Consider the following 18,644-nt stretch of genomic DNA (forward strand, 5'->3'; position numbering starts at 1 on the left):
ACTCAACAGGAAATCCATTGGAGCCTGGTACCTTCTCGCTATTAATTTTAGTAATTGCCCTTTTTATCTCATCTACTGAGATAGCTGATTCTAAAGGCTCAATATCCTCTCTTTCCAATGTTGGCAATATGATAAAATCCCAAAATTGCTTTACTTTTCCTTTATCCGCAGCCTCTGATGTAGCCTATATAATTGCTCGCATATTTTTTTAACTGATCGTTAATCTCCCTTTGGCCAATGGTTATGTTACCCCATGCAGAGACTGGGCCTTATCAAGCTGTGCGCTGCATGGTGCTGCAGTGGGTTTCCTTTGGGTTGGGTACTCTGGTTTCTTCCAACTCTCCAGAAACTTACTGGCAGTGTGAACCTCGAAATCCGCCACAAAGGTGCTCGACTAACACAATATACCGTTATGACTAGCACTAGCACCTAGCACTAGCACCTAGCACTCAAATCTAGCACTTAGCACTGTATGCGAACGACAGACGCTGTTTGTGGACCGCCCACGAGGGTGCGCCAATGCAACAAGTTAGACACTCACATACTCTACCGAAGAAGAAGAAGAAGAAGAAGAAGAAGAAAAAGGTAGCAGGTGCCAGGGGGCCTGCTTCTTATCAGTTGTTCGTGACCCTCTCCGGTAAAGTAACAGGTAAGACCTGCAGGGCAATACAAATATATGTTACCGTCAATTCAAACCAAGTCTCTGGTACACGCAGTTTTGTTCAATATAGCAGTGCAGTGTCAAAACGAGATAAGACATGCTAATATTGTTTTGCTAACTTGAAACGTTAGCCAAGGTTAGTCAATGTGGTAGTCTAGACAGCTAGCTAATGTTAAGCTAACAGTGAAGTGTAACCTTAGCTAACGTTACGTCGTGTTAGGTGACTCATAGATCGTTAAACCGGTCTGCCGTTGGAAAAGGCAAGCCATTTTGAGGTAGAAATAATGTAGTAACTTAGCTAAATTAACGTTATGCTATCGCAGCCAGCACCAAAGCCCTCTGAACCAAATCAGGTTCAAACTTTTGGATATTTTAAGTTCACTTTCTAGTAAGTCATACATACCCTACCTAATGTAAAGACTTTACGACTGTATACACATCTTTAAATGTCCCCCTGCCATTCGGTGGACGTGTGTTAACATATGTGTTTTGTATTTTGATAAGTGTTAACTTTGAACGTTCAGCTAGTCGTTTCCGTGAACCAGAGGGAGCTGTGTCCGCCACTCTTCGGAGACTAAGATTGAACGTTAGTTTTTCAGACAGGTTCTGTTTGGTCGGTAATTTGTATTCTGAAAATTGCCTGTAAATCCTTTCTATTCGTACAATATTTCAAACATTTCTAGCTAAGTCAACTCTTTGTGGACCCCGTAACTTTGCCCGTGAACTCGGACCAGATCGTTGTACTTCCAGTTACACACACAAACAACAATGGCGACACCTGTTGCTGCCGGTGTTTCGGTTTAACTGGTTTTTAAGTTAACTGGTGATAGAGGCAGATGTGGTGTAGGCGTGGTCTCTCAGGACCCATTCCCGACTAACCAGGAAATAAACATTATTATCGCTTTCCTTCTATTTCACATTTATTTGTCGGTGTCTTGTGAAACTTTACGATAAAAACGAGTTGCTGAGCATTAATTCCTGCCCCGACAGACATTTATGCAAACACTTGCCGTTGTCGTTACGAAATATCAACCGTTGTCTGGCGACTGTGTCTCTTACTGCACGTCACGGTACACCCCGATCGACTTGTGACTATAACACTTCACCGTTAAAGCACTGTTTCTGAAATGTAAGCAAACTGGTGTATTATATAGGCCTACTGTTGGAATAATAAATGTGTCGATGTATGTTAGCGGGGGACTTTTCATGTTATCTGTTATTTATTTGACCCTATCACTTCTATGTTTCGAAATGGGATTTTTTTCATATACTGACTCAACTCAACTTCAGATATCATTCATAGCATGATGTATGTAATATTTAAGGCATAGTGAAGTTTTGGATATTTAAATTACACTATCTGGAATTTTTTGTAATTATGGATATCTAAACTTAAAATAACTATTAACAATTGGATTGTACATATCTGAAATTGCATTGTTTCCTAACTATAATGTTGCCAACTATTCAGACATTCATAAGATTGACTTTCTACAACCAACACTTGCTCGAACTCCGGCACTTCAAGTCAATTCTACAATATGTGCCAGACACCCAGAGCATAAAAAATATGTTTCTCTCCGACCCACTGTGCTATATGCAATATGCGTTTCAATAAGCGAGAGGTATCATTTGTATCTGGATGAATGAGTAGGCATTCTGCACATTAAGGAACGTGATTGTAAGGTTGCAACTTAACATAACCCATCGTAGCCTACATAAATATAATTACATCTAGCCTATAAATGCCTATGTATCACAACGTAATCTGAGCGGATGCACATGTTGCCACATCTGCATTCAGCTGGGTGTAAACCTCATATGTAGCTTATGTTTTACTTACAGGCTGTATTGAAATGTAACAGATATCAATACACGTAATCCATGTTGTAGTAGGCCTACTGTTATTGAATTAACTGTGATGCCGTTGCAAGAACTAAGACCACAACGTAGGTAGCTGCAGTGATGCCTGTTTGATATACTGCAAACGTCAATAAATCGTCAAAATGTTCATGCTGTCATTATTTGTGTCATATTGTGTTTAAAGTGTTGGTAATGACGTTTAGCATTGAGTCAATGTATTTCCTTTAACACGACCTAGATCTTACATTGCATATTGAGTTTGAATTTGTGCACCATGTTGACGTGTGGAAACTTTGGTTTTATTTTCTACAACACAGCTGTTGTGTTGCCCATGTTAAATATTAGGTATTTGTAAGTGTAAATGAATCGATATGAGCCTATGACCGATGGTAGTACTTGTTGTGACACAAGTTAATCGGAGCGCACTGAGCGCTGTTCTGCTTATTTCAGCGGTCTTTATTTGTGTTCCATCTGCAGAGTCAGCAAACACTTCAGAAGGTTTAAATAAACGTCATTACCAACACTTTAAACACAATTATGACACAATTAATGACAGCATGAACATTTTGACGATTTATTGACGTTTGCAGTATTTCAAACAGGCATCACTGCAGCTACCTACGTAATCATTTCTGCGGAGTTTCTCATGGCACGCCTACACCACATCTGCCTCTATCACCAGTTAACTTAAAAACCAGTTAAACCGAAACACCGTACAGACGCTGTGAGAAATAGAAATTAATATATATAAATAGGCAACATTAAGTAATTCAACACATTGTAATCAAAACTGTACACATGGTTGTGTACTACTACATGTTATGTTTATTAAATGAAGCCCAAAATATGTCGCAGACTAGAAATCGCTAGTATCAGCTAGCATTGTCATCGGAATTTTCTGCCTTCAGTCTGTTTAGTCATTTTATTGCATCGTTGTGATGAAAGAGCCAGAAGGCAAAGCTCTCCATCTACCGCTCAGTTTTCATTCCTACCCTCACCGATGGTCATGACCCAAAGAACCAGATCCAGGATAAGAAGCGGCCAAAATGGGTTTCCTCAGGAGAGGGGTTGGCGTCTCCCTTAGAGATAGGGTGAGGACCTCGGAGTAGAGCCGCTGCTCCTTCCCCATTGAAAGGAGCCAATTGAGGGACGTCCAGCTGGGGGGCTTTAGCGAAGACCCAGGACTAGGTGGAGGAACGTCCAGCTGGGAGGAGGCCCTGGAAGACCCAGGACTAGGTGGAGGGACGTCCAGCTGGGAGGAGGCCTCGGGGAAGACCCAGGACTAGGTGCAGGGACGTCCAGCCGGGAGGAGGCCTCGGGGAAGACCCAGGACTAGGTGGAGGGACGTCCAGCTGGGAGGAGGCCTCGGGGAAGACCCAGGACTAGGTGGAGGGACGTCCAGCTGGGAGGAGGCCCTGGAAGATCCAGGACTAGGTGGAGGGACGTCCAGCTGGGAGGAGGCCTCGGGGAAGACCCAGGACTAGGTGCAGGGACGTCCAGCTGGGAGGAGGCCTCGGGGAAGACCCAGGACTAGGTGGAGGGACGTCCAGCTGGGAGGAGGCCTCGGGGAAGACCCAGGACTAGGTGGAGGGATTATATCTCCAACCTGCCCTGGGATCCTCCAGTCTGAGCTGGTTAATGTGGCTCAGGAAAGGGAAGTTTGGGGTTCTCTGCTGGAGCTGCTGCCCCCGTGACCCGACCCCTGATAAGCGGACGAAGATGGATTGATGGATAGTCTGTTTTGCTGGAAATGGATATGATATAGTCACCGTCAGCGGTACCATATAATCAGAAAATATTCAAGGAAAACAACAGTAAAAAATATTGATTCCAGGGAAAATAATCTATTTTAAAAATCGTCACAAAAAGAATCACAATACATGCGTGATTGATTCCCCCAGCCCCACCACCTACTTTAGCTTCAATCCTCTTTAAGTGTTACAAGGTCACACTGAGTCCCATCCGATGCCAATGCTAAGCCTGAGCTCAGAGGAGAGGAACCAGTCAGCAAGATGCCAACTCCAACGTGATAGTACTACAGTACAACACAAGCTAGGGACTGAGTGCAGGACAGACTTGTGGTTGGGAACATTTAGATTTTAATTAAGGCAGGAACGTGTGTAAACATCAAAAGACAAACTGTCACAATCTGTCCATTTCCACATGCTGTCTTCTGTTTCTGCCTGCCAGGATGGCCCAGTGGGGTGTCATACTCACAGTAATCGCCGCTCTCGGGGGAGCAGCGCTCCTAGCCTCCGTGCACAAGATTGATGAGGGACACACTGGAGTTTACTACAGGTGAGACTGCCACGCACATGGTTGTTTTTTATGTTGTGGCTGAGACATTAGTGTGTTAATCTGCTCTGATGTAAAACGGAGACCATAATGAAAGAGAGCATCTGCTTCAAACGTGTTTGCCACAGGCAACTTAACTGTTAAACAGTTCCTCATATAAATACCTGGGCATTAAGATTGCAAAGAAAAGCAAGCTGTTGTTGTGTGCCTCTGTATCTTCTTAGGCGCTGAGTATTCTTACTTGCACAGACATGCAGTAACTATCAGAGTTCTGCCTTTCAGTAGAGCTCTTTAAACAAATGATAAGCAGCCAATAAGACTGGGCTCTCTTATGAGTCACAATAGTGTCATCCAAGAATAAAAACAATCTTTTTTCATGAGAGATTCTTCTTGAAAAATGCTTGTTTCTTTTTGCCCGATTATGTGGACAGTAAGGAAGGTCTGTCTGTACTTGCAGTTGCATAAGGGACAACGACAGCACCTGAGTTCTAACTGCTAACACATGCTAAAATACATACAGTTCCTCCTCACTCAACTCTTAATATTTTGGCCAAGGTCCAAACTTTAATTGATCTTAACACACATAATCAGTATAATAGTTTTATTCATTACAAGAAAAAGAAAAAAAGTGTTTTGTGTGCCGCAGGGGAGGGGCTCTCCTGACCATCACCAGCGGCCCTGGTTTCCATCTTATGCTTCCATTCATCACCTCCTACAAGTCTGTTCAGGTGAGTGAAGTGAAAAAAATGTATAGCTTAAAATCCCAAATCACTTAACTATAATAGTCATGTTGTGTACAACATATGACATCCTCTTTCCTAAGATCCTCAATCCAGATAAGTGAAAAACTCAAAACAATTTGAACAGACATGTAACTTATATATGGTGCACAAATACAAAGCGTGATAGATTGTGTGGGGGTGGGTGGTTTAGCAACACAGATGGAGTTTTTGCCATGCCAATAACATTGTGTGTCTGGTATTTTCATTATGATGTCTCACAGACAACACTGCAGACAGACGAGGTGAAGAATGTACCATGCGGCACAAGGTAGGTCTGCTGTTTTGATTGGCTAAAGTAGTATGTGGTCTCCAGGTTTAAAACACTGAACATCTGAACTAATGGCATCAGATAAACTGAAGATACAAACCCTTCATCTTGTGCTGGTGTTTGGATAAAATTGCCCGTCAAAAAGTTGTTTGCTTTTTTTTTCAGTGGAGGAGTGATGATTTACTTTGACCGTATAGAAGTGGTGAACTACCTTGTTCAATCAGCAGGTAAACCCCCAGTGTTCAACAGGCCAAACACAACAAAACACGGGATTTATCTTGAATTCCTAGTTCAAGTCTTTTCAAATCTGAAGACAATTTGGCGCTGACTAACACATTGAACGTTGGCTCCGGCCGAGCCACAGTATGTGTGATCTGGGTTTGCTGTCTTTCTGGATTCACTGAGCACTTATTTCCCCCTCTGCAGTGTACGACATAGTGAGGAACTTCACAGCAGATTACGACAAAGCTTTGATATTCAACAAGGTTCACCATGAGCTCAACCAGTTCTGCAGTGTTCACTCGCTGCAGGAGGTCTACATTGGCTTGTTTGGTAAGGGCTGAAGACTGGGTGTACACTAGGGCTGCACGATACAACGAAAATATCTAATTGCAATTATTTTAACTGAGATTGCGATATGATTCACGATATTTGAGGGAATAATTGTTTTGGTTTCATTATTCTCATTTTCATTGAAATATATATTAAAAACGGAACGTCTCTGCAGCACCACAATACTTTATTTTAGAATGGTTTGACAAGTTTTGCCTTTAACAAATATTGCGCCCCTTTGTGATTTGGATATTGCACTAGTTCATATTGCGATTTTGATAAGATTGCCATTAATTGTGTGCAACCCTAGTGCACACTAACAACTTTGAAACACCTCCCCCTGTTTTTTTTTTTTATGATACATCTACATAAACAGCATGTAGTCAGGCTACAGCTAAGGGTTCAAAGCACCCTTGGTTATGGCTTGTCTTTACAACATGGCCGGTGCCCTGTTATACACAGCAGCTGCTATTCATATGGACACAAACTATCCACCTAGCTCAGTCCGTTGGGTGATTACTAACAAAACAGAGTGTAACTTTTAATTTCCCCACTGGGGATCAATAAACAGTATACATTAAAATTAAATTAGCAAAGGTCCTCAGAAGGTAAACCCAACCATGGCGTAATGAGACCTATAGTGTCCTTTTATTCCGAGTTTATGGGTGGTAAAATTTTTGTTTACAGCATGGGTCTTCAATTATTATTATTATTAATGTTTTTTAGGCCAAGGCACCCATAGCTAAAAAAGACACTGAGTATTTGATTTATTTAATTGCATTAAAAAGGCCTTACACAGGAAAAGACATCCAATAGAATCAAGGATAAAAACACAAAGTCCAGATCTTACAGTGGGGCTCGAAAGTTTGGGCACCCCAGGTAAAAATTTGTATTAATGTGCATAAAGAAGCCAATAAAAGATGGAAAAATCTCCAAAAGGCATCACATGACAGATTAGAAATTCATATAATATGTCACAAAAAGTTAGATTTTATTTCCATCTTTTACACTTTCAGAATAACAGAAAACAAAAAAATGGCGTCTGCAAAAGTTTGGGCCCCCTGCAGAGTTTCTAGCACACTTAGCACCGCTCGCAGGATTGAGAGAAAAGCAAGTCCAGACCCACGTTAGACTGCCCAATCCATCCAGAAAGACCTGGAGACACTGGAGTTGGGCTACACCAGTCCACTATAAAGAGATACTCGTACAACATGGTCTTCATGGAAGAGTCATCAGAAGAAAACCTCTTCTACGTCCTCACCACAACAATCAGCGTTTGAAGTTTGCAAATGAACATAGAGACAAGCCTGATGCATTGTGGGAACAAGTTCTGTGGACCGATAAGGTTAAAATAGAACTTTTTGGCCAATCAATCATGTTCTGGGGTTGTATTGCAGCCAGCGGCACAGGGAACATTTCAAGAGTACAAGGAAAAATGTATTTAATAAAATTTCAGCAAATTTTGGACACTAACTTGATGCCATCTGTGAAAAAGCTGAAGTTAAAGAGAGGATGGCTTCTACAAATGGATAATGATCCTAAACACACCTCTAAATCCACGGTGGATTACATCAAGAGGCGTAAACTGAAGGTTTTGCCATGGCCTTTCCAATCTCCTGACCTCAACATAATGGTAAATCTATGGATAGACCTTTTTAAAGGAGCAGTTTATGACAGACAGCCCAGAAATCTCAAAGAACTGGAAGACCTTTGGAAGAAGAATGGGCAAAGATACCTCAAACAAGGATTAAAGACTCTTGGCTGGCTACAAGAAGCGTTTCCAAGCTGGTATACTTTCCAAACTTGCTTTTGCAGAAGCCATTTTTTGGTTTTCTGATATTTTGAAAGTGTAAATAATGGAAATAAAATCTAACTTTTTGTGACATATGGATGTCTAATTTGTCCATTTGGTGCCTTTTTTGGAAATTTTTCCATCTTTTCTTGGCTTCTTTATGCACATAAATACAAATTTTTACCTGGGGTGCCCAAACCTTCGAGCCCCACTCTATTTCCATTGTGGTCCTCAACACACAACATCAGGGCACTTGCATAGTAGGGACCCTCTACTAAATATACTGTATAAAATTGAGTTGCATATCGAACTAGGCCGGCTGGATGAAAATGAATGGATATTTATTTGTTTTATTGTTAAACATACAGTGCTTGTGAATCCTTAAGCTTAACTGTTTGGCCACCATATTGGCTACCCTACTTAAGTAAGCTTATCTTCAATGTGTAAGTTTACTTTGTGTAATGTTACTTTGAATTATGTTGAATCATTTCCATGTCACTGAAGTGTATCATTATTTCAGTTTTGACCAGTCAAAAACTTTATTGAATGTAAAATCTACGATATAATCCATTTGTAGTGACAATGAAATTAAACTAAACTATTTCTGATTTTATTTAGTTTTTATTTTATTTCATTGTCATCAGTTCACCCACCCACCTTGTGTCTTTCTTGTACTTCACCCCCACAGACCAAATCGATGAAAACCTAAAGTTGACACTACAAGAGGATCTAACATCCATGGCACCGGGACTCATCATCCAGGTACAGCAAAACCACCGGAAAGTGTCCAGTCAAGACAAAGTTAGCAGCTAACAGCTGGGACCAAAATTGTCTCTGGTCCTGTTGGGACAATACCAAGCCCCAGAAAACACATTTTTGAGATTTGATGCATATTTTTATTCCTTTGCAAAACTGATTGATATGATTTGAGTTTTTTTTAACATTAATATCTGTTCCCCCAGCCTGCCTATGGTCCCCCAAGTCCTTCCTAAGGAAAGTTCATTGTGGGACTAGCTCTAGTGGCTGTAGTTCTGCACCAAGTCTGAATTTCGGGAAAGAGACTTCAGATACAGTATTAGGGGACCACTAAGGTCTATATAAAGAGACTTCAGATACAGTATTAGGGACCACTAAGGTCTATATAAAGAGACTTCAGATACAGTATTAGGGACCACTAAGGTCTATATAAAGAGACTTCAGATACAGTATTAGTGGACCACTAAGGTTTATATAAAGAGACTTCAGATACAGTATTAGGGGACCACTAAGGTCTATATAAAAGAGACTTCAGATACAGTATTAGGGGACCACTAAGGTCTATATAAAAGAGACTTCAGATACAGTATTAGGGGACCACTAAGGTCTATATAAAAGAGACTTCAGATACAGTATTAGGGGACCACTAAGGTCTATATAAAAGAGACTTCAGATACAGTATTAGGGGACCACTAAGGTCTATATAAAAGAGACTTCAGATACAGTATTAGGGGACCACTAAGGTCTATATAAAGAGACTTCAGATACAGTATTAGGGGACCACTAAGGTCTATATAAAAGAGACTTCAGATACAGTATAAGGGGACCACTAAGGTCTATATAAAAGCATCCAAAGAGCACCATGTCATGGGACCTTTAAGGTAACCGCATCTCATCTGAACTGCAAAAGAAAAGACGCAACACATTTTTTTTCTCCGTGGCCGTGTGTCTGCTTTAGATTATCTATATTTGGAGTTAACTGGAGCTATCCGGAGCTTATCATTGTTCATTGTTGCTAACCGAGCCTTCGGTTAACGTTTTCTCCGTGCCCGTAACCATTAACTCTGTTATTTATGCATTTGAGCCTGAATGAAATCCAACATTTTATTAAGTGTTCGGTTAAGGCCTTGGTTTACACCTATCACAATTTCTAGCCGCTGTAGGGCCATAGACAGGCTGGGGGAATGCATATTCAAGTTAAAAAATGTGAAAAGAGTGACATTTTAATGTAATGGGACCTTTTAAAGAAATGGCAGAGCAGATTCCGAAAACAAATCCAGTGTGGCAGGGTTTACTTTATTATGATGTAAATCGAGGGAGCAAAAGCAGTATCGGCTCCAAATATCAGCTCAAGAAAATCTGCAACCCGCATTGGTCGTCTGCCAAGGCTAATGAAAAAATAATCGGCATCGGCGCTAAAAAAATCCATTTTGGTTGACCCCTAGTCTGTAGAAGACTTCTCTCTCTGCTTAGTGTTTCTACCTGGCTTTTGTTTGATATCTAGTGTCGGTAAAACTGCTTTTTATTAGTTTTCTCTTGGTGAAATGCTCTAAGTGAATTTAAGATGGGCTTTTTTTTCTGAAAGGTAGTCACGGTTATGGTATGGTTATGTAGTGTGTTTTTTTTTTTTTCTCCACATTTTTCAACACAACAGTTGGGATGTTCCTGTCAGCTATCCGCTTGTGCTCCAGGAAAGTGAAGAATAAGTTTGGTTGCTATATCCAGCGGTCATGTACCGCACTCAAAGGTCTTAAACATACCCAGCCTCATATTGACTTTCACTACCTCTGTAAACACCCCCCATGGAGAGTTCATTACAACAACATTAGACATTTTGTCCAAAGGGTTTTATAAAGGACGACATTAGGATTTAAAAAAGAGCCTGAGTGGTTTCCCCCCCTCACTGAATCCACCCCCTCCACAACACACAGACACAGTTCACTGGGCATCGGTTTCCAGTAAATCTCTGGAAATAGCTGAAATAACAAGGTCTTTCTGGAAACACATAATCCTACAGTTTACAGTGGGCCTTTAAAAAGAACAGCCTGTCTCTCTGGCATGCAGCCATGAGGGAAAAAATAAATAAAATAAAAACATATTTGGGAGGATGAAAGGGTGGAGATAGAATGACAAGAGGAAAAGGGTGGAGCAAGAACCTGTTAGGTGTGAAGCACTTGTTGCCTCAAATCGAGGGAAGGGAGATACTCACTTTATGGCAGCAGCGGTAAGAACGTGCCTGCTAGCTTCGGTCCGTGCACTCTGTCATATGAGCCTGCCGCTGCGACGGTTTGTGATACAAACAATGCATGTGTGCACGTTCATAGCGGAACGATGGCCACTGTGTAAAAGCTATCTGTAGCCCATACTGTCTGTCTGGAATCAGCATGGCCATTATTAAAACATAACAGCCTTGTCCCTGACATCTCGTCCTAGACATCTATCTATATGAAAAAATAAACACAGCAACGTTTTAATAATTGTACATAAAGTGATTAATGTCAACATGGACAAAATCGCTTTTTTTGATGATGACCTGGCCTTACCTTTAAGCCCTGATTCTCATGTCTTTATCTACCTTCTTCCGAATTGACCGTTGCTTTCTCTGTCTTTGTTTGTCTCACTAAACCACAGGCGGTCCGTGTCACAAAACCCAATATCCCAGAGAGCATTCGCAGGAACTATGAGCTCATGTGAGTTTTACTTTTTTCCATGCCGAACAAGGAATGTTCCCTGACCCCTAAAGCCTGTGTTGTGTAATAATTTTCCCTCCCAAGTGAATAGAACATCTCCCTCTGCCAAGTAAGCCTGTAGAACTCTGCAGTTTCATCTCAAGACTGTGAGCATCTTACTCTGGCTTTGTGAATCAACAGTATATGCTTAGTCATGGCAACTGTGATAAAGGATTGAGTTTTATAGTGGGGTTGCAGGAAGCAAGGGCAGCGCATGGCTGTCTCCATTTCAAGGTTATATGCTTGGCCTGCCCATTGGATTAGGGGTGGAACCCAGATGACCGACTGAGAGTGGCGTGCAGCCTGCAAAACTTAGACAAAAATTGAGAAGTGAATTCAGAGTAGTCAGAGACCACTTCACTTGGAAAGCCATGCAGCCAGGACACATAAACATAACTTCAGCGTTTGTTTTGGCAGTGAGTAACTAGGCTGGTGACGAAATCTGTAGAGATGTGAGACCAGGACAACAACAAACTGGCAATGGTGCAGCTGCATGGGCTCAGGGGAGTCACAAGGCCTGAGTCACAAGACAGTTACCTCAAACAGCCTCCTTTTTAGGTGTGGCGTGATCAAAGACCTTCCACAGTTCTGGTCTGACAAGCAGATTGAAGACTCTTGGGTCCTCAGGTCTGCTACTGCCCCCAAGACCTCTCTGTGTGGAGCTCAAAGGCAAGGGATCACTGCACGAGGAATGGCTTACAGGAACCAGGAGAGCTGGAGTAACGTTCTGGAGGAGGCAAATGCCACCACTGGCGAAGTCTGGACCAGAGACATGGGAGCAGCGGTGGTTACTGGGCTCTGTGCCGCAGTTAAGAGACTGATGGCCTGTGTCGGCAGCTCAGTCTGGGCTGATTCAGAGTTGGCTGGTTTCATGTTGGCCGGATTGTACTATAACGTTTACTGGTACTGGCAGACTTGAACCCAAAAGCATGGCAATAAGACAGTTGGGAGTTTGTAAGGAAAGCTCAGTTTACCCAAACAGTTCAGACAGGGTCAAAACCGGAGACAAATCCGAAGAGAAGCAGGCAGAATCCAGTGTCCAAAAAACAAGCACACCAGGCTAGTATCCACTAAGAAACAGTGGAAAGCATGGCATTAACACACAAAACAATTGGGCAGGGACTAAGTGAAAGTGGAGTAGATATTAGTGTGGGATTAATGAGGGAATGGGCTGGAGGTGAAACCAGGTGAGGGTAGTGAGCCAATAGCCAGGCCTGCAGCGTTTCTCAATCACAATGTAGAACACAGACTTTAAGAGAAACTTCTTGGTAGTCGTTCTTGGATAAAATGATCTTGTAAGTAGGCCTGCACAATTCAGGGGAAAATATGAATCAGGATTTGTTAGCTTAGAATTGATATCACGATTCTCTGCCAGAGATTATTTTCTCACAAAGTGTTATTGCACACATGAACCATGACAAAACAAAACAAATTGTCAGTGCCAAACGTAGATTTCTTTTGCCAGAAGAAAGTAGTAGCGTTTGTGAGGCAGTCAGCTCATTAAAAAAAAATTAAATCGCACACAAGGGTGAATCGAGGTCGCGATTTTATGATTAATCCTGCAGGCCTACTTGCAAGTTCCCGAGCAGACAGAACTCTGTTAACAGTGCGTGACAATGAGTTCTTGCTGGTATTGCGCAATACTCCTGCACAGAGGCAGCCTGCAGTACTCCAAAATAACAGCCACAACAGCACAGTCACTTTATGAGCTATTTAAACAAGCTTCAGATAAATCAAAAAAGTCGTACTACTATTGAAATGTTTTATTTTATTTATGTATGTATTTATTTATAAGGCCAATACACATTACATTTCTGTAAATGTGTCTTAATTTTCAACTCTAGTCCTTTGCTCAGTTGTTTTCAGACGAGAGTAACAGGAAACCGCTTGACACTTGTACGGGTTAAGATTTATGGACAGATAACAACAAGATGCCATAAAGACGGCAACAAAATGAGCATTCCCATGAAGCCATGCACAGTGTGGGTTTTACAGTTAAAGTGTCTGTCTGTCTATGTTTGCAGGGAGAGCGAGAAGACAAAGCTGCTTGTTTCTCAACAGACACAGAAGGTTGTGGAGAAAGAGGCAGAAACCGAAAGGATCAAAGCTGTGATAGGTGAGAGAGACAGAATAAAGCAATCCAGGAGTAGTGCATTACACACACTACAGGGTTTAAATGCAAATATGCTTTGTTTTATAGAGGCTGAGAAAGTTGCCCAAGTGGCAGAAATCAAGTTTGGACAGAAAGTCATGGAGAAGGAAACTGAAAAAAGGATCTCTGAAATCGAAGGTTTGTATCCAGCAATGGAAGAAGTATGCAGATCCTTTGCTGAATTAAAAGCACCAGTACAACAGTGTAACAAGACTAGGTGTAAACCTAGTAAATGGCTGGGCCGTGTATGGTCAATGGACCTAGTTGTGGCCACGGTGTTCTAGGGACAGTCAGCGGTGGTGTCTATACTGTGAATAAAGATATTAAATGTTCTGGTCCCAATGACATTAGTTTGTTGTATACTGAAGTAGCACATCGTATACGTTTGAGATTTTTAATTGAGGAATAATTGTCAATGTAATCATGCTATTTTCAACAAGTTATTGTTCTGGATTACTCATCTAAAATGTTATTGTGTTATTAGTCTCGCCTGCCTAGTCCGCACAGCATTCGGGGATGGGAGGAAAACATGCTCTGGTTTATTGGCATTTCTTTAAAGGGCCCATGGCATGAAAATGGGCCGATCTGGAAAAAAGGTTACCTCCCTTTTCTCTGCCATTGAGTGGCAGTTGGTCCCCCCCCCCTTCCTCCTCAGAGCTACTGACTCAGAAATGGCACAAACTAATGAAAGTTCATTGTGGTACTGGCTCTAGGGGTAGCCAATGCAAAAGTGCGTTAAAGCTGCATTCTATCTCATTTACAGCAGGAGGTGACTCCACTGGATGCAAAAAGAAGTCTGTTCCTGTAGAATTGTATGGGGAAATGCATCCTCGCTAGTTCCACCCTCTCGTCCACAAATCATCACATCCTGTTTCAAAAAAACAAGATGGCAACGGCCAAATTGCCAAACTCCAGGTTTCTAAAGTGAAATTCCACAAACCAATGGTTGACGTCACTGCTGCTACGTCCACTATTTTTTACAATCTATGGTAATACCATAAATAATCGCTGCATGCTATTTATGTGTGCCAATTCCACAGTCCTTGTGTTGTCCACGTTTTACTCACCGAAATGGTCACTGGTAGCCTGGGAGAACCCTGAAAAACTTGTGGCAAATTTGAGATTTGCTCTGCAAGTCAGTCTGGCCATTCAAGTCCAATTCCAATTTTTCCAAATCGAGGCACCAATCACAACTGTTCAGAGGCGGGCATTACGCATTGACAATAGCGCAGCAATAGCAATCAGCTTTTTCTTTACATTCACCACGACGGCCACCGAAGCACACTGTCGCTGCTACGTCACCCGGATCATTGGTCTGATTGGTTGAAGGACTATCCAATTGAATTAACTGCTAGTCAAACTCTGATTCCTTCTAAGAAAGAACGGAACATGCTGAACACTGTAACAAAGGAGTGCATTAGAAGTCAAAGCGAGTGTTATGATTATGAGTAGATCTCCAAGTGGTTTTCCGCTGCTGTGCTGTCTACAGTCTGAACTGCGTGCGTGCATGCGTGTGTGTGTGTGTGTGCGCGCACGCTGTGGGTCTGGGAACCAGTTTACATGGAAGTCATATTTGTAGATATCAGTATTTACTTTCTGCCTGCTTGTGTCTGATTTATAGACGGTGCTTTCCTGGCCCAGCAGAGAGCCAGGGCCGATGCCGAGTTCTATACATCCCAGAGAATTGCAGAGGCCAATAAGGTAAAGACCCTTCCCGCCTTAGCCAGGACTAATAGGTAGTCAAAGCCCAGACTGTTCTTTTGTAATTTGAATTCTGTTACCCCTCATGCAGCTGAAGTTAACACCCGAGTACTTGCAGCTAATGAAGTACAAGGCCATCGCAGCCAACAGCAAAATCTACTTTGGGAACGAAATACCCCAGATGTTTGTGGACTCTGGCTCTTCCGGGAGCTCTATCAAAGCCTCTACAGCCATGGACATTGTTGCAGAGCAGATCCTGGACCTGGATTAGCAAGGGAAGGGAAGTGTTGGGGTCCACAGGATCACCCAGCGGTGGAGGACCGTCTGCTGGAGAGCAGGGGCCGGCCCACGGCCTAGCTGGCAACTTCTCCACTCTGACCCGGTGAAGCTCTGCTGACCTGGGCTCGTATTTCTCAAACTCCTCCCAATACCTCCTAGTTTTACTAGGATGTAATATTATCCTAGCTCGAAGCAGACGACTTGAGTTATTTAAGAAGCTACCTATGCTTCTACTCTGTTCAGATAGAGAATGAGATTGTCTAGACTCAGTAAATATGAAATAAAACCTAGATAAAATAGCATCACCCGTGGGTGTGTAATTAGCTCTTTAAAGATATAATATGCAATGCTTTTGTCAAAAAAAACATGTATAGATTAATGCAAAAGTTATCTCTCTCAATACTCGGAACCCACTAGAAGGTGTCTGTACCTGCAGAGAACCGGTCCTCTCTCTGACGCAACATCTTTTACTTTTGGAGAGTCAGAACACTTCTGGCCGTCAACGAGAGCCTTTGGTCCCCACGTGGGTGTGTAAGCCCCCAGCCCATGAGCCCAGGCGTTCTGAGTTCCATTTACTGTTTGCCCTTTGCGTCTCATAACGTGTGTTTGTGTGTGTGTGTGTGTGTGTGTGTGTTGTGTGTGTGTGGTGTTGTGTGTGTGTGTGTGTGTGTGTGTGGTGTGTGTGTGTGTGTGTGTGTGTGTGGTGTGGTGTGTGTGTGTGTGTGTGTGTGTGTGTGTGTGTGTGTGTGTGTGTGTGTGTGTGTGTGTGTGTGTGTGTGTGTGTGTGTGACCTTTTAGGTTGATGACTGCTGTCGCTTTGAAGCAGAGATATTTGTTCAGTTGTGGGGGAGTTACTATAATTCATCTTAATTAAGCTTTTAGGTGATAATCAATCAATCAGTTTTTCTTGTTAAATACATTGGCCATTCACTAACCCCTGTCCCCTAGTTACTGTTGCTATGCCTGTCAAGCTCTGTTCAGTAGACTGCATTTCTACCGTATGGCTGTGTGATCTCAGAGGAAGGAACAAGCTGCTTCTCATTTCCAGCCAGGCAGCGTCCATTCTGTCGGCTGAAACAGGTTTTAGGTGCTTTAGCCAGCTAACCAACTAAGCTAACGTTAGCGCTACGTGTTGGTTAAGAAAGTCGTCACCAACTGAGTTTTTAAACATGTTCCACTGACTATTTAAAAAAAAAGAAATTTAAAGAAGGGCTCTTAAGTATGCATTTAATGGCTACATGTTGTGCTAAAAGTCTAAAGCTAACACTGCACGTCACAGGCATAAGTCAGCTTCCTCCCTATGAATGATTCATGTAGAAGACATGGAAACAAAGCTGGTTGTTAATAGGCTGCTGCTGCTTCTGTAACCTGTAGACAGCACAGTCATGTAGCTGGTTGGCACTGTGCTGACTGTTGGCCTTGGAAGTGATGCTAGGTTACTACTGTAGATAGGAAGCTTGTTAGCTGGACATGCTAACAATTGCAGTTTTTGTTAGCACGGATGAACACAAAGTTTAATGTTTCCTTGTGTGTTTGGTTTTGAAAAGGTTATACAAAAGTTTTACCAAACATTTTTTTTAATGCAGTGTCACTCTTTACAGCCCAACGCACAGCACTAAAGGACTAAAGACCTTTTAATCAAACACATGACATGTCCTACATTCTCTTACTGTCCAGGGCAGGAAAGCTCTGCTAAATCCTGGAGGACATGGAATGACTTGACAAGATCAATAAAGTTATTCAAATTCTGATACTTGCTTGCTGAGAAGGACCAAATCGGAGGATGGGAAGGCTGTTAGAAACCTCCGGACCAGATCAGTCCCTGTGGACAAACCACAGGGACGGTGAATGGACTGTCGGATGTAATATCAATCCATTTGTTTTGTTTGTAAAATAATTCTTTTGAGCACGGGGGACCTGTTGAATATTAATTGAATTTGTACATCTGTTTGAAGTTGTACCACATTACATTTGGTTCTATATGTATGTAGCACCTTTTTGTTTTCTGCACTGCCCAATCAGTGGAGAGACTATTTGTGCAGCTCTTTATTTTTTTGACTGTTAATATCTGTTTTGCAGGAGTTTAATACCAGATTTCATACAGACATCTGACATCAGCCTTTATTAGGTTGTGATGATTTAATATATAACAATTTCATGTTTTTTCCTGTAAGAATGCACTGGAGGAGGAACAGGGAGTAAGAAGTGTAACATACTGATTGATGCTGAGGGACTCGTAGGACAAATATCACCACCCTGCGCATGTTAAGGAATAAATAGGTCTTATCACGGTCTCATTACTGTAGACCGGTGCATTTTGATGTCTCAGTGATGAACTGTTTTAGTCCGGTGCAACGCAGGCAGTGCTGCCGCTAGTTAGCTTAGCATAGTGAATGGAAAATCCTATTTTGCCAGTTAGCATGTTGTCTGTAAAAGTGAGACAACAAAACAACGACCTAATTACTTGTGGCTTAGATATTAACGAGTAAACATAGCAACGCAGATTAAGACTAGACCGTTTCCTAGGCAGATAGATTTGATGCAGTGTATAAACAGTCCCTGACAAAATTCTTGTTGCTTGTGTACAAATTGACCTGAAGTGCCACTGAAATATATTTCTAATCAAGATTTATTTATAAGAAATGTTTCATTTTAATCCCAACAGCTTTTGTAATGTTTCAGAGCAAAAAGAAACTGTCAAAAAGTATTCTAATATTCACAGCTTGGTAAAGCCCATTGAGTCAATTTTTGCAAAGACATAAGTGTTGTCGCCTTGTCATATGAGCTTCACCTGGGACTAATAATGGATCAATC

The 18,644-nt window shown here is 42.0% G+C and overlaps 1 protein-coding gene across 1 annotated transcript; it reads left to right on the forward strand.

Annotated features, from left to right (window-relative positions):
• The first annotated feature begins 435 nt into the window (after positions 1-435).
• On the forward strand, positions 436-17,177 carry erlin2 (ER lipid raft associated 2). Its single transcript, XM_032516807.1, has 12 exons — positions 436-649; positions 4,715-4,822; positions 5,466-5,547; positions 5,823-5,869; positions 6,035-6,096; positions 6,296-6,421; positions 8,902-8,975; positions 11,601-11,659; positions 13,723-13,814; positions 13,899-13,988; positions 15,472-15,551; positions 15,643-17,177. The coding sequence occupies exons 2-12, from the start codon at positions 4,716-4,718 to the stop codon at positions 15,820-15,822; spliced, it is 999 nt and encodes a 332-aa protein (XP_032372698.1). The 5' UTR covers positions 436-649; position 4,715; the 3' UTR covers positions 15,823-17,177.
• The last annotated feature ends 1,467 nt before the right edge of the window (positions 17,178-18,644 follow it).

The sequence above is a fragment of the Etheostoma spectabile genome, chromosome 5 (assembly GCF_008692095.1).
Source record: "Etheostoma spectabile isolate EspeVRDwgs_2016 chromosome 5, UIUC_Espe_1.0, whole genome shotgun sequence".
NCBI lineage: Eukaryota > Metazoa > Chordata > Actinopteri > Perciformes > Percidae > Etheostoma > Etheostoma spectabile.

Coding starts and splice junctions, on each gene's coding strand:
- erlin2 (XM_032516807.1), top strand. CDS start 4,716: ATGGCCCAGTGGGGTGTCATACTCACAGTAATCGCCGCTCTCGGGGGA. Junction 6,422..8,901: donor GGTCTACATTGGCTTGTTTG/GTAAGGGCTGAA, acceptor TCACCCCCACAG/ACCAAATCGATGAAAACCTA. Junction 11,660..13,722: donor CGCAGGAACTATGAGCTCAT/GTGAGTTTTACT, acceptor CTATGTTTGCAG/GGAGAGCGAGAAGACAAAGC.